This window comes from Leptonotus elevatus, chromosome 8 (genome assembly GCF_054856555.1).
Source record: "Leptonotus elevatus isolate MCC_2025b chromosome 8, RoL_Lele_1.0, whole genome shotgun sequence".
NCBI lineage: Eukaryota > Metazoa > Chordata > Actinopteri > Syngnathiformes > Syngnathidae > Leptonotus > Leptonotus elevatus.
In genome coordinates this window covers 11,386,891-11,403,193 of record NC_141246.1, presented here as the reverse complement: position 1 = coordinate 11,403,193, position 16,303 = coordinate 11,386,891, and the positions used below count along the sequence as shown (strand labels likewise).

Below are 16,303 nucleotides of genomic sequence, written 5' to 3'. Positions count from 1 at the left end.
CTAATCTGCCTAGTGTCTGTCTTGATTATGCTGATTATGCCACTTATGTCAGGTGTCTGTTTGGACAACTGTCTGTCTGTTTGGCATGTGCTCAAAAGATGCTTTGGTCAACCCTCCGCTCACCTGTATGTGTGTGTGTGTGTGTGCGCACATGCACGTTGGCAGGGATGTCGGTGAGCGCCATCAAGGACGGCTCAGGCATGCTGGTGCGCAGTGTGGCCCCCGGGGGCTCTGTCAGTCAAGATGGCAGACTCGGGGTTGGTGACGCAATCTTGGCGATCAACGGCGAATCTACGTCCAACCTGACCAACGCTATGGCCCGGTCAATGCTGCGTAGACACTCTGTCATTGGGCCGGAGCTCAGGTGAAGCATGCATCACTGTCTTACAGCGTCAATTTTTTTTTTCATATTCACGGCCTATTAGCGTTCACACTAGAGCTGTCAAATGATTACATTTATTTATCAGATTAATCGCATCTTAGAATTTTTATTAATCATGATTAACCAACTCATTCACTCACAGCCATTTTCACTGAAGCAACCCCCTTTGCTCCCAGCTGTTCTACTGGATTTTGACTGATTTTGCAAGGCCCACAGAATATTGTGTTCTATTGCTATAAAAACATGCAACCTACCAAAAGAAAGATTTGAGTATCTTCTTTTAAGAGGGAAACATTTTATATTTGTTTCTGTTTCCGTTTAGCAGCAATTAGCATTAGAATATAACTAAGTTTCATCATTATTCACAAATCTGTTGAAAACACTGGGAAAAAAGAGCTTTGTTGCCCTGGCTGATCTCTTATACTCTGCTGTCACCTGCTGGCCGTTTTATTGTAATAACTACCATTGCTTTAAGGGATCTCTTCAGGTCAGAAGCTGCATCAAAGCCTTCTGCATGCTTTAGCATAAAACATTTAAATAAATACGTGTTTAGGAGTGAAGGGCAAATCATTTAAAAAACAACAATGTATTTATTCGTTTTTGGGTTTGAATGAGTTAAAAAGGCTTTTTATCAATATTTTTTGCTCGCCGAATTTGAAGAGCATCGGTTATATGTTAATTTTTTTGACATTTAATGTTATGAGGATGTGTTCAACATTTTTTGATCCACTGCACACTCTCATCCTCCTCATTTTCTAATCAGGTATACTTGCATAATTTAAAATGGAAAAAAATGATCCCAGTAGTTTGACATGAACAAATATTCTGAATGTCATATGCATTTTTTTTTTAAGGCTTTACTTTATTGCATGTAGTTATGTTTATTGCTCAAACACAACCTGTGCTATCTTTAACGTAACCATCCACTTAAACATTAATCTGCGTTAGTACATGATTAATGCGATAATTTTTGGGTGATTAATCATTGACAGCACTAGTTCACGCTGATATTTTTAACGTTTTAACAAAGTCCAGTAAATAGCATATGGGTTTGAAAAAGTGGACATTTGTCTTTACTAAGCAGTCCAAGCTAAATAAGTTAGTAATGTGTATTTTATTTATATAAAATTGATTCAGCACTATTCACAGAAAGAGAATCACAAAGTGATTCACATTAAATCATACATACAAACTGTAAAATGAAGAATCAAAACATATGAACACATTTTCTTCTCTCTGCTGGAATGCCTGACTAAAACTGACCTCTTCGATCAAAGATGAGAAATATATTTGAAGTGGAAAAACCAAGAGCAGTTTCAATATGTTCTTCAAAAAGTATGATCGAACATGACCTCAAGGTTCAGATTAGCAACACAGGAAAAGGCTCTTCCGTTTCCAGCATGCACTTCCCTTGAGTCACAGGGACTTTCTTTCAATGCTCAGTTTTTATTGTCATTGTAAGAAAGAAGCAGGTGCTAACTTCCTCATTTAGTGCTCGAGTTACATCCTGACATTCACCAACGGTCACAATAAAATGACCTCATACATATTGCTCCATTACGGAGGTTTGATTGCGTGAGTTTTACTAAGGTGGCTATAATAAACTTTTAACGGGGTCTCCCAGCATCATCACTGGCTTTATGTAGAGTTCTCACAAACTGTTGTTAAATTATACACCAACACAATATTATAATAACAATGCTGTAATATTATTATTTTTTTTATTTTTAATGTTAGCTCACAAACATAAAATTAGTATCTATAAACGTGCAGCTAAGAATTAACTTCAAAACACAATCGAAAGGACCATAGATTGATCTCACTATTAATATTCACTGTAAGAAAAACATCGGCCTGATTTAGATTATTTTGCATTCTAATGGACTTTTTCATAGACCAAAACACAGTTGGTAAGGAAAATGCAGAGTTCGCCAAAAATGTTCATACATAGGGTTTGTATAGCTATGCTAGGCCAGGGTATCAAAACCATAATTTTTTAAAAGTCTTTATTAAACACAATTTCTAAACAACACATATTAAGACATATCGAATATTTTTAGGATTGATTAGTCTATCGATTAATCAACTAATCGGATTAATTAAAATTTTGCAATAAAGTGTACAAAATAATTTTTTCCCTGATTACTGTTTATTAACCAGTGATTGGTGTTTATTTCGGACTTTGTATTTGTATAGTGATTAAAAAGTGTGTGTGTGGTGTGTGTGTGTGGGGGGGGGGGTGTTTGATGTTGTACTATGTTACCAGTTCGGTCATTGTTTTTCACAGTAAAGACAGCAATGTCTTAATTTAATTAAACACAGAAGATCTGCATTCATGATGAACTACAGAAATCAGTGAAAAATTACTGTTGACATGCTGAAATCAGAGGATTTAGAGTATTTTAAAATTAAAAAAAATTCAGTTTGTGAGTAAATTGAGACGAGAGCATCATTATTTTAGGATTCATAAACATTTTTTGACATTTTTGTTTGGTAGTTTGCCATGATATTGTTCAAATGTAAAATTGATACTTTGGCTAAATAAAGGTTGCAAAAGTGTATTGGAAAGGGGAAATATTTGCTCACCTAGAGGTGTTTTTTATAGGCAGGAAGAACACATAATGAGCTTTCTGGTTGCTTCATTATCAATAGGATATGACTTTTGGTTCCTTGCTTATCCTCACACTAGAACTGAATTTTTTTATCTTATTCGCTATTTTGTTTTCAACGCTGCAATGATAGTTTGCCATTCAAGTTGTTCTTAAAAGCATATTCACTACAATTTTACTTGCACTAGCAGTTGTCGCCGTTCTGATTAAAGATGTCCCTCATCCCAGCTGGCCCTGAGAAACATCCGCTCACTCATTCCCTTCAACCTCTCTCATTCATGTTTGCTTGTACACACGTGCATCACTTGAATGGCCTAACCTCCCAAAACATCCTTTTGCTGCTTTGAAAAAAACAAAAAATCTCTGAATAATTCATCTCACCTTGAACACCGCTGTTCGGAATAAAGGAACGTTTTAAATAGCGACCCATGGATGCGCACGGAAGTTGAGCACACACACCTGCACATGCTCACACTGCCGCCTCCTGACTTCGAACTTAGAAGTGAGTGAAGGCTTAAAAAAATAAAAATAAAAAAATGAAGTGAGTGAAGGCAGATGAGCCTTCCAGGATAAGACAGACATGCAAGGGTGAAGGCTTGCCATTATAAGAAGTGCTTCTGCCTGAGACAAGCCAGGCTGTCCACATGGCTCCGTCACAACAGTTTAGTAGCCACATATTCAATTTGCCGTCATGAGTGGAAGCAGGAAATTGGCCCGTTCAGCCGATTCAAACGGCGTGTTGGCTGGCAGAAGGGAAGTAAAGTGGGCGGGAGCGTTTGATGTGTCCTTGCAACTGGAGTTAAATAAACATGACGCATGTTTGTACAAGTGAAGATTTGAAAACATTTTGAAATTATCGTTGTCTCTATCGCATACTTGTGAAGTGTATCAGAAGTTAGGCATTTATTGTTTTAGAAGATATCATTCATCACTGCCATTGACGGCTATAGAAGTCAACAATTCAATTTAAAATTGTTTCCACTTTTGTTAACCAGAGTATGAAAACCTAAAAAAAATTACTGTACATTTAGAACAGATATAAAAATGTGTGATTAATAGTGAGTTAACTATTGAAGTCATGCAGTTAACTCATTCACTGCCATTGACGGCTCTAGACGTCAAAAATTCATTTGAACTATTTCTATTAGTTTAACATTTTTTCCCACTTTTGTTAACCAGAGTATGAAAACCAAAAAAAAAAAAAGACTGTACATTTTGAACAGATATAAAAATTTGTGATTAATAGTGAGTTAACTATTGAAGTCATGCAGTTAATTACAATCATAAATTTAAATCGCCTGACACGATTTCAAAAAAGAAAAGATTATAAAAAATTAGGGGCATCAGGCAATTACATTTTGTAATCGTAATTAATCGCATGACTTCACTAGTTAACTCATGATTAATCACAAATTGTATTTGTTCTAAATGTACAATTTAAAAAAAATCTAGGTTTTCATACTCTTGTTAACAAAAGTGAAAAAAAAAGTTAAACTAATTAACGGCTATAGACGTCATAAATTAATTTGAACTAATTCAATTTTTTAAGCATTTTTTTCCATTTAGAACATAAAATTTGTGATTAATTGTGAAGTCATGCGATTATTTACAATTAAGAATTTTAATTACCTGACGCCCCTAATTTTTAATAATCTTTTTTATTTATTTTTAAATAATAATAAAAAAAAAATATATATATATATATATTTTTTTTTTAAATAATCCTTTTATTTTTCTTAAAGAAAAGATTATTACAAATTAGGGGTGTCAGGCGATTACAGTTTGTAATCGTAATTAATCTTATGACTTCACTAGTTAACTCACGATTACTCTCAAATATTACATCTGATCTAATACAATAAAAAAATTCTAGGTTTTAATTATCTTGTTAACAAAAGTGGGAAAAATATATAGAATGATACATTTTGTTAAGTATTGTTTTGGTCAAACTTGGCTTGAGCCCCCACTCAAAAAGGCTTAATGTCGGACCCTGTTATGTAACTCGTCCATCCGTGTACTGTACGTTCCTGCTTGTAACTGTTTTATGTTTTCATCCCATCCTCCATTCCTAGTATCAATTATGTGCCAGCACATCAGGTGGATGAGCACCGTGCCCGACTGTGTTTTCCCCCACTGGCGTCCATCCTAGAAGACCCAGCTCCCTCCCCCACACCACCAGAACATTTGTTGGCCAGATCCCCTATCCTGTGTAAAAGCCCAGGTCCAGATGTGACCCCTGGCAAAACATCGTTCCTATTAGAAGACACGGCCATATTCCCTAGTGAGAGTCCAGATCCAGACTTGAGGTAATGTAAGCTCCACAGCTCGCAGCCTATTATTCACGCTCACCTAATCCCGACCCAGTGTAAGATAAACCTGTCTCAGCTTTATGACTTTATTGGCCCGCAAGGCTGCTGTTCTATCACATATTGATATGTTTGCTGCAGAGAGGCTATGAAATGTGCAGCTATACATTATGGGGAATGTAAATTCGTTAACGTGTTCACCTTAGGAATTTATGAGTGTAACGCATCGCACATCTTCACTTTCCCAGCAGTCTCACTCGTGCTAATGCGCTGAGTTATTATCTGACACTTTAATTACCCCTATCCATGAGTATGCTCGGTGCCCGTCTCCAGTCCATATTTTCTCCTTTCCATCCTTCGTGGCCCGTGTGTGTCTTTCTCTCGTTGTCTTTCTCCCTCACTCTCTCCGCCTGCATGTTGAATCTCTTGAGTTATATTTAGCCGTTCGCTTATGGATCTCATTGCTGACTGTCAGCGAAAATGAATTGTTTCGCTTCTGTCTGTCCCCGCTTTCACTCCGTCTCCCTGACTCGTCCTCTTTCTCCCTCCATCCGCCCCCTCCTCCCCCCGCCTCGCTCCTATTTCTCTCTGCAGCCTTTTCCTCACTGCCATCTTTCAATACTTTGTCTCGGTGCTTTTTCTATCTGGTTGTCCCTCTCTCGCCTCATTTTCCCCTCTCCTTCCTACCTTCATCCTGCTCTCCCATTTGGATGCTCGCCTCACCTATTGGAACTATTTGTTCAGCCTACTTCAGTGTAAGCTAACGGGCTATATGCTCATGGTGTGCAAATAGCAACACCATCACTCACCTCAACAGGCTTAATACAACCCTCCACCGTTAAATATATTCATGAAAAAGATCTTTCTCACACATACAAATACAGTACCTCACTGTGACCAGACTGGCTAAAATTGAGTATTTAAGGACTGTTTGAAGCTAAAGTACTGGGCCCACCAAAGTGGCAGGATTAAAGTAAAAAAAAAATAAAAAATCTGTCTTTTTTTCTTTTTCATCAATAAATCAAAAAGAACATGAGCTCAATGCAAAATAATCCAAATGTTTCGATTGAGCCCGAATTGTATACACTTGCTGCCTAGCGCTGGCGTCGTAACTTTTCTGGAGACTCCAAAAACGACATGTTTGTTCAACAATTAACATTGCATCCTCAAAGAGAGTAAAACATTTTCAACACTTTAGATTGGTCAATAATTTGTAAAAATAACACTCACACATGTGGACTGACCAAAATAAAAAATATGAAATTTGCCAAACCGCATGACGCCAGCGATATCCTTGAATTTTGTCATTAGGATCAATGGTTTTTTTTTTTATTATTCAAATGATGTTCCTTTTTGTGCTTATTTTTCATGTTCTTTATTTATACTCAACAAAAATATAAACTGCTTTTGTTTTTGCTCCCATGAACCCAAAGATCTAAAACACAATATCACAATTTCTCTCAAATATTGTTCACAAACTAGTCTAAATCTGTGATAGTGAGCACTTCTCCTTTGCCGAGATAATCCATCCCTCCTCACAGGTGTGCCATATCAAGATGTTGATTAGACACCATGATTAGTGCACAGGTGTGCCTTAGGCTGCCCACCATAAAAGGCCACTCTGAAAGGTGCAGTTTTGTTTTATTGGGGGGCAAAAAAAGTAGTACTAGATTAGGATTATTTTTTAATTGCAAAAAAAAAATTTGCCTAAGAAAACCGTGTTTTTACGCAAATGTGATTTAGCCTTTAAAATATGTATTACTATTTTTCCATTTAAAAATTGAAAATATTATTGAGATATTGAATCACAGAAATTGACTCAGACTCTTAAAATGTGTTTGGTCAAGGAGCTAATGCATTTTCTTTTCATTTTCTTCATAAAAAGTACAGCAATTAACCTTTCAGTGGTTATTGTTTTTGTTTTTTTATGTTTCTCTTCAGTCATCAGTGCCCAAAATCTCAACTTCACAAAAAGGGGGAGGAAGAACCATATGGGCAAGAGATAGAGGAGGAAAATGGTGTGGATGGTAAAGTGCTGATAAAGGTGGATGGGAATGAAGAGGCAGAAGATCTTCATTCTCGCACCCCTGTGTCTTGGGATCAACCTAGAAGGTCAGTGAATCGTTCAAGCTATTTAATGAATCTTCCCATTACAATGCAGCACATTTTATTTATTTTTTTGTTTTGATTTCCTTTTATTCACCCCTCTTGGCTTCTATCCTTCAGCGTCTTCAGGTTATGTTCAAAGCACATTGCAGACTAAACATATATTACTAAAGCCCATCTCAAGCTGTTCTTATGGTATTTATGGCTGCATCCCACTTGGATAAATCACATAAGCTTGCACTGTGTGCAAAGAGCCGCTTTTGTGCGTCTCCCCTCGGCAGGTATGATATTCTATTGTTTTGACTTAATCTGTAAGACTCAGCCTAAGGCGGCGAATGCAGAAAGCTGAAAGAGAGAAAATAAATAGCGCTGGCTTAATTATCCTTCCTGTAAATGTTCACTGTACTGTTTCAAGCCAAGTAGGCCTCCATCAGGCAGACGGGAGAAATGCATTCACACCGTTCACACACATTTTTGGCATTCTTGCGGGTCTTTTCAATGTTTGAAAGTGCTTAAATGTTTTATAAAGTGCTGGAAATGTACAATTATTTTTAGATACTTGCTATCTGACTCTAGTCTGACCTCTGCGAGATGTTGATTCAAACAATTAGCAAGTCAACTTTTGAGTTTCTATTGCATTACATATGAACATAAAACTAGAGCACCTGAATATAAAATTTATGCTTTGCTTTCATGCTCACCATTTCTTCTCCCTCGGCTATTGCAAATCGGAATTTTATTATAATAGATAAATATTGCTCTTTAACTGTGAAATAAAAAGTGTTTTCATATTCATGGGGTTGAATTTGATCTTGGTAAAAGTGGACAAAGTCCTACAGGGTTCCCATCGTCAGTACGGTACTATACGCTTGGTGGATTTATCACTATACAATAATGTTGTGCATGTGTTTTTTTTTACTGCGTTATAGAGTGCCGCTTACTCGGGCTCAAGGGCAGTCCCTCGGTATTAGCATTATGGGAGGCAAAGGCATGGGCCAGAGACTGAGTGGTGGCGAGATGATGAGGGGCATCTTCATCAAGCACATCAGCTCTGATAGCCCAGCAGCACACAAGAGCGCCATCCAGGTTGGAGACAGGATACTGGAGGTATGTTTGTGTGTGAGAGGCAACTTTCAGGCAGAGAAAGAGGAGGAAAGAGAGAGAGATGTGTCGCATAATTAACATTATGGCTATGAAGTGCATTTGATTGACAGCAATGCTGCGTGTTTATGGCCAAAAGGTGTGCGGTGTAGACCTGAGCGATGCCAGCCATGAGCAGGCGGTGGAGGCTATTCGCAGGGCAGGAGACCGTGTGGACCTGCTGGTTCAGTCCAGACAACAGCGAGGACAGGTAGACTGCACGTCAAAGTATAATACTGCTTGCTTCTTATTAATCTATTAAGTATTTATCACACTGCATGCACCACGTCGTGTCACAGTGGAGTCCTTTGAGGCTCCAGTTCATTCATTTATCATTCCCTTTACTTTTCTCTCTACATTTGTCCATATTTATGATATTAATATTCAAATCTGACATGTGTCATTTGTACACATATATCTTTACTAATATATACTAGATGTACTACTTACTAGTATGTTGATGAGCAGATTCATCAGATTCAGCTATCCACTATAGTTATTGTATCCAACCAGCCAGCCAGCTATCATCCATCCATTCAGGCATCCATCCGTCTATCCATCCATCAGCCATCCATACAGGCATCCATCCATCCACGCATCCATCTATCCGTCCATCCATACAGGCATCCATCCATTCATTCAGGCGTCCATCGGTCCATCCATCCATCCATTCAGGCACCCATCCATCCATTCAGACATCCATCCATCTATCCATTCAGGCATCCATCCGTCCATCCAGGCATCCATCCATTCATTCAGGCGTCCATCCATCCATCCAGGCTTCCATCCATCCATTATCCATCCATCCAGGCACCCATCCATCCATCATCCATCCATTCAAGTATCCATCTATCCATCCATCCATTATCCATCCATCCATTCAGGCATCCATCCATCCGCCCATCAATTATCCATCCATTCAGGCATCCATCCATCAGCCATCCATACAGGCATTCATCCATCCATCCATCTTTCCATCTATCCATCCATCATCGGTCCATCCACCAGCCATCCATCCGATATGATTATGATTATTTTCTTCCCCATAGTCCTCTTTGCTTCCTAACCATGAAAGACCAACTCCAAGCTTGCCATGCAACTCACACAGCAGCCAGGTAAAAACTCATTTTGTCAGTGCTGTGATGTTTGTCGTGTCTTTAAAATGTTATTGGAAAGAAGTTTGGTAAAGAGCTATTTGTATCTGCTTTAATCTCTCAACCATAACTTTTCAAGGCAGGCTGTGATGTAATGTTTCTCCTCCCACACTTTTTTTGGGACTGTGGCGTATTGGGGGCCGCTGTATATAGTGATGAGTCATTCACTCCTACATGACGTCTCTGACAAATGAGGATACTTTGGCGAGATGTTGTGTGTGTTTGTTTGTTTTTTCTTATGGTGATGATGCATTTAGAGCTGGCATCTATGTGTCTCCCCTCATGATCATAGGATGTGCAGCATCTTACTGGTTTGTTCCTTAGTCTCTCCCCTACAAACCCCTTCACTCCTACTCCATTTAAGGTTAGTACCTTGTTTTGTGTGTGCATCATTGGGGATAATCAGGATACTAAATAAAAGCAGCTCTACATTTGCATCTGTGCCAAGCCAATTTTCCCCAAATTTTAATTAAGGAACGTATTTGTGGATAGAGCCCTTGTTGTTCAAAGTCCCTCATAGCTACCTTGTTTGTTCGATCCCTTTGTTTTCGCTCTTTGATGGAGATTCATAACTCGCTAGAATAAACACTGTGCTCTTTTGAAGTAAGTTTGCATGCATTTGTAAACGGTGTTCAAAAAGTGATGCAGGATTTTGGTCATCTTTCATGTTATTTATAGCGTGCATTGAAATATCACACATTAATGCATCCCGGGCGTCAGTTTTTCTCCCGCAAGCATGCCGAACAGGCCTCAGGGGTAGTCCAACTCATGCCTCTAGGATCCCCCGAGGCATCTCCAACAGCCTGTTCAATAATGCAAAACCTCTCCCAAGGTGCCTCAGCAGACTTCCAATAGAGCAGGTCGGCAAAGCCCCGTGACTGTAAAGACACCAAACATCGCAGCCTCTGATGATCAGGAGAACACTGGCAGAAGTAAGCAAACTTTGCTAAGACCTTCTTCTAAAGAACAGAACTAGCAGTGAACATACGTGCATTACATGAACAGAAGTATTGGGTAGTATGGCTATTACAAAAATGAAAAAAAAAATGTGGAGCTGCTTTGCAACTGCAACAGCTCTCAGTTTTCTGGGAAGACTATCTACCAGATTTAGAGATGTGTCTGTCAGAATTTTTGTCCAATCATCCAAGACTTTTTGTTTATTCGTCTTTCTGAGAACTTCATTACAAGCAACAATGCTGTCAGAACTTGGACTGTCATTTTGATCATCAAGAATCAATTATTTTTGCGATTACTCAACAAATCGGATCATATGTAAATTGCAGGTTATTCTTATATAACCGTCATTAGATTCCAGCCTCAAGTGTCTTAGGCATGATAGCATGATAGCATATTCAACTTCGTAGCTTGTACCAGCATGTCTGGCATATTTGAATTTTTTAAGCTGTTTAGAGTGTTTTAAAATGGAACTACGCAGTTTGTATAGTTACACAGGAACACTATGTACTGGTATAAATACAACAACAACAAAATTGAAAGAAGAAGTAATACTTGGACACATATTTAACTCTTCTCAGGTATCAAACTTAGATGTAGAAGAGAAAAGGAAAACCCTTATGAGGCACTGTGCTAGAAGAAAACTAAAATAAATGCAAAGGTTTTGCTTGTTTGTACAATATGAAAGTATTAAACAGGTCTACAAAGTCAAACAAAAGAGGAGCGTATTGTTTTAGCTCTATAACCTAGCGTTATAAGCATAACCAAATTTCCTATTCAAACATGGCATCGCTGTATGAATAAATGGTGAATAAAATGGTCATAATTAGCCTTAAGCTAATATTAACGTTTATAGCTAGCTTACTCATTATGACGCTTATGTTAGGTGCTAGCTAGCTGGCAACTGTCTGACAACCTCTTCGTCAGAACGTGAATCGGGCCCAACATGCTTCCTGTTTAGATGCTCATACATGACCGTTGTGCATCCATGAAAGGCAAATTTGGCTTTGCAGGTTTTGCATCGCATTCTTCTAAAGTATTTTCGGCAAAATACTGCCAAACTTTTGGCCTCCTTTTCAAGGACAAAAAAAAGCAGACAAGGCAGAGGATGTACAGAGGGAGACTTGAGAGAAAAACAAAGCTTTAAAAATTAAATGATCATTAAATAAAATGTTGCGAATTTTGGTAATCGACGAAATGATGGCTAGCTAGACGACTAATCCTGGTACTCTTAGTCAGAGCATACACTGTTCACACAGCCGGGCCGTGTAATGTCAGGCAATTAGATGATGACACTTTTGAGATGGAAATGATATAGCTTCCGAAATTTCCTCCTTGTGAGTCACCAATTTTACCAAGGATTCAAGTAACATCTCCTTTTGAATGTCTGGTTCAATCTCCACAAGCAACAAATCAAACAGTTCGTTCCACTTGCTAAATTGTTTTCATTAAAACATCACAATGCCTCAATAAATCCACAAATAAATGAGCGCCTACTCTCATGTGTCTCGTATGTGACTATGATTGCAATGATGAAGTGGACAAGCACGTCTCTCATGCGCACCTTTGTCATCCCGGATATGTGCATTCTGTATTGAACACAGTCATCTTTCAGCATTCTGACAGCCCGTCAGACATCATCCCCTCCAGACAAATTGCTGCAACACACACCCACACGCGCCCCTCTGGAGTGTGCCGCTTACTCTTGCTCTCCACATGAAGTGTCACTCATTTCCTCCAGCATGCTATACTTTTTGAGGTTCACCATCGTCTACTCTTCTCCTAACAATCGCTTTCTCTCCACTCTTCAGAAAAGATGCTCCAGCGTTATGGCAGCCTGTCAGGGAAGCTCCATATGATTGAGTTGGAGAAGCGCACAGCAGAACATGGTTTGGGAATCTGCCTTGCAGGCAATAAGGATGGCTCCAGGGCCCGCATGAGTGTCTATGTGGCGGATATAGACCCTCGAGGACCTGCTGGCTTAGATGGGCGAATACTGGTGGGGGATGAGTTACTAGAGGTAAGACGGACAGAGAATGGGGATCAATGGGTAAAAAAAAAAAAAAGTGAGCGAAAATGATGGACGCTGATTTGTCTGTTTTTGTTGTTGTTTTATGAGATTATTCTGTGATGCTGACATTTAGTTTCTGATCTATTTTTCACAAAATGTCCGATTTCTCAAACATAAGAGCAGCAAAAATGGAATGAGGATTTATGAGGAAAAATAACCTTGAACAATTGTTGGTGCCATTTGAAATTCTCGCAATGAGTGATGGCGTTACAGAGCTCACTTGTGGGAAGGGAATGATTGACAAGAAACAGCAGAAGAAGATGACAGAAATCAGATTCATGTGGTGATGGATGGGATCAAGTACACAGCTGGTTGTTTTGATTTATAGATCAACGGTCAGATCTTGTACGGACGCAGTCATCAGAATGCCTCCACCATCATTGATAATGCGCCTTCGAAAGTCAAGATCATTCTCATCAGGTGACACGCCACACAAACCCTTTCTGAGCCACATTCAGTATAATTTCCAATGACCATGTTCGATTATACTGTATGTTGTTTCCACAGAAATAAAACAGCAGCTGAAATGTCCCATAGCAGCTCCACAATGGAAGGCGATGTCACACATTCACAGGTGATTTAATTATTGTCCTTAACTTTAAAAACAATTTGTTAAAAGGCAGTCCAAAATTAACAAATTTCCTCCCAAAAACGAAAAAATATATAATATTTTAAATATTGCCATGATCCCCCAAAATGTATTTATACATATTTTTATGTTTTTTTTTAATGCTAGAGCATACCGAAGGCTTTGATGCAGCCTCTGACCTGAAAAGGTCGCTTAAAGCAATAGTAGTTATTACAAAAACCTCCAGCAGTTGGCAGCAGAGTATAAGAGATCAACCAGGGCCATGTTGCAACAAAGCTCTTTTCCTAGTGTTTTCAACAGGTTTATGAATAATGATGAAACTTAGCTATATTTCTAATGCTAATTGCAGCAAAACGGAAACAGATACAAATAAACTTTTTTCCCTGATGAAATAAAAGACTATATATATATTTTCCCATGTTTTTATAGCAATAGAACACAATATCCTGTGAGCCTTGCAAAATCAGTCAAAATCCAGTAAAACAGCCAGGAGCGAAGCGGGTTGCTTCAGTGAGAATGGCTGGAGTGAATGAGTTAAAGTCCCGTGGTTATTCACTTGAGAGGTGTTCCGGGCATGTCCCACCGGCGGGAGGCCCCGGGGACGACCCAGGACACGCTGGAGAGACTATTTCTCTCGGCTGGCCTGGGAACGCCTTGGGATCCGGTCGGAAGAGCTGACTGAAGTGGCTGGGGAAAGGGAAGTCTGGGCTTCCCTGCTAAAGCTGCTACCCCCACGCCCCGACCCTGGATAAGCGGTAGATGATGGATGGATGGATGGTTATTCACTTTGAAACAGTGAATTTTAATTGCCCAATGGATTTTAATTAACCTCAATTAATCTTATCTTTATACAAATCATTATTTATTAATTAAATCTATTGCACAGCTTTTTTGTGTGTGCTTAAATTCAGATAGAATTGCTATTAATTACATAGACAAACGTACTATAACACCTCTTCATCCATTAACAATAATTAACATTTAATTGGAGTTTGAAAAATGCCCTTTTCTGTTCCAGTGCGAAATTTTCCGAATGAAAAGATCAGGCCCTTTCTCGGGTCCCACATCAGTGACCGCGGACCTCACAAATGAACAAAAATTCACAAAGACACAACAGTCTTGTAGGAAAAGGCTTTTATTGCCATATCCATAATTTATATTGCTGTAGGGTGTCCCAATGCAATACAATAATGAGGGCCATGTCAGTGCATAATGTATGCAACTGTAAAGGTTCTTATGATGAGTGTTCTCCCTTGCTATTTCTCCTCCTAATTGTACTAGATTAACCTTGAGTTTGTGCTTTCCATGCCCCCCTCATGATGTCGTCATACACTAATAAGCTTTCATGTTGGGCCCAAGGCTACATCTATTGAGATATTTGGCCAGAGGGTGTTTGAATTTTAATCTCACTCCTGTGTGACATAAATTCCCATATTCAATACTTAACTCTGTTTGCAGGACAACATGGGAAAGGCTGGGGACAGTGTCAAAGCAGCGAATGACGAGCCAGGGACCCGACTGAATGTGAAGAAGGTACAACGCCTCCCTCATTGGAGGATTTCATCAGGTGTATTGAATTATTGACAACTTAGTTATCTTCATTCGCTAACACCAGGCCACTGTCAAAGTGTCTGTCAGCTGCCCTGAGGCTCCCTCATCTGCTTCATCCCGCTTGTCAAAGCCTCATCAAGCAGCATCGCCCCTTCCGGACCGCTCCACCTCGCTGGCCCTCAGTGCGAAGCAGACCACTCCTAAGGAGCCTTCTGATTGGCGTGCATCCACTTCAGCGTCTGACCCTCTTAACTGCCCCGTTGTGGCTGGCAGAGAAACCACTATAGAGATTTTGAAAGGAAATGTAGGCCTGGGTCTCAGCATTGTTGGAGGATGTGACACTCTGCTGGTGAGAGTGATAATTAATAATTAAGTTGTCACCTCTTTTAAAATGTTCTCTCTTTTTTTCCTAAATAAGAGACACTGATGTCTGCTATTAAGCGCACCCAATTGCAGACGAGTAGTACATGTATTTTCTAATATTATCCACTAGGGGTCAGTAATAATCCACGAGGTGAATGATGGAGGAGCAGCGCAGAGAGATGGAAGGCTGCAGGCTGGAGACCAGATATTTGAGGTACAATCAACAATTATTTGTTAGACTTGAAAGTCAGCCAAGGTAGCAAAAAAAAAAATTAATTCACTGAAGTGAAATGCTTGTGCAAAGTTTGGTGGATTCATGTAGACTCCCAGCAGTTGTCATTGCACTGTCGTTGCCTGACATTGCTGGAGGTAAGTCTCAGAATGTACACTGAATTATTTTCTATTGTCCATGTCTCAAAACTGTACTGTGGTGCCTTGAGATAAGAGTAACTCAAGTGACATGTGAATTTTTTGAGATACAGCCAAATTTATTTATTTTTTGCTCCGCTGTATGGTGGCAATGAATTTACCTCTACTCCTTCACAATAAGCAGTAGTTTGGCAGATAGTGGTAGATTTCTTTTGAGAAAAAATATTCAAGCTGTTAATTGCCACTTCCAATTGAAGTTGCTGTCAATCTGAACAAAACAAAAATAATTACACCACATAGTTTAGCCTTTCAGTCTGCTATCTTAATTCTAACCTGAATCACATCTATGTTGTGGTGCTATGATATAACACTTGAAGTATTGGATTGAACACAAATAGTTAAACAATAGATTTACACAGAAAATATAACAGGACTCGCTATCTTATATTTTTGATCCTCCACAAAGAATGAATATTATTAGTGCCATACTCATGAGCTGAGAGGAGTTGAGTTGTCTCAAGAGAACCGGTATATCCGTTTCTTGGTTGTATACTGCCCCTAGGTGGCGAAGGCGGGGATATAAAAAAGAACATCACAATGACAAAAAAATGTCTAATTCTTTTTAATTCTATTTAATTATGTCATTGCTGGATGTTTTTATAAAGTAAAATAATATGGAGTGGGTTTTTTTCATCATTAAAATACATTT

General features: G+C 39.0%; 1 protein-coding gene across 4 annotated transcripts in view; it reads left to right on the top strand.

Moving 5' to 3' along the window:
* Positions 1–16,303, top strand: part of LOC147169752 (multiple PDZ domain protein) — a 51,498-nt gene that overhangs the window by 26,516 nt on the left and 8,679 nt on the right. For 2 of the 4 annotated variants that reach the window (XM_086083277.1, XM_086083275.1), the window contains 14 exons: positions 166–364; positions 5,064–5,297; positions 7,239–7,409; positions 8,333–8,510; positions 8,644–8,754; positions 9,593–9,658; positions 9,990–10,061; positions 10,530–10,629; positions 12,463–12,671; positions 13,051–13,142; positions 13,230–13,296; positions 14,770–14,844; positions 14,927–15,211; positions 15,356–15,439. In XM_086083277.1, coding sequence (XP_085939403.1) covers positions 166–364; positions 5,064–5,297; positions 7,239–7,409; positions 8,333–8,510; positions 8,644–8,754; positions 9,593–9,658; positions 9,990–10,061; positions 10,530–10,629; positions 12,463–12,671; positions 13,051–13,142; positions 13,230–13,296; positions 14,770–14,844; positions 14,927–15,211; positions 15,356–15,439 — 1,943 coding nt within the window. The remainder of the gene's footprint in view (positions 1–165; positions 365–5,063; positions 5,298–7,238; positions 7,410–8,332; positions 8,511–8,643; positions 8,755–9,592; positions 9,659–9,989; positions 10,062–10,529; positions 10,630–12,462; positions 12,672–13,050; positions 13,143–13,229; positions 13,297–14,769; positions 14,845–14,926; positions 15,212–15,355; positions 15,440–16,303) is intronic. The other 2 variants (XM_086083278.1, XM_086083276.1) reach the window with 2 other exon arrangements.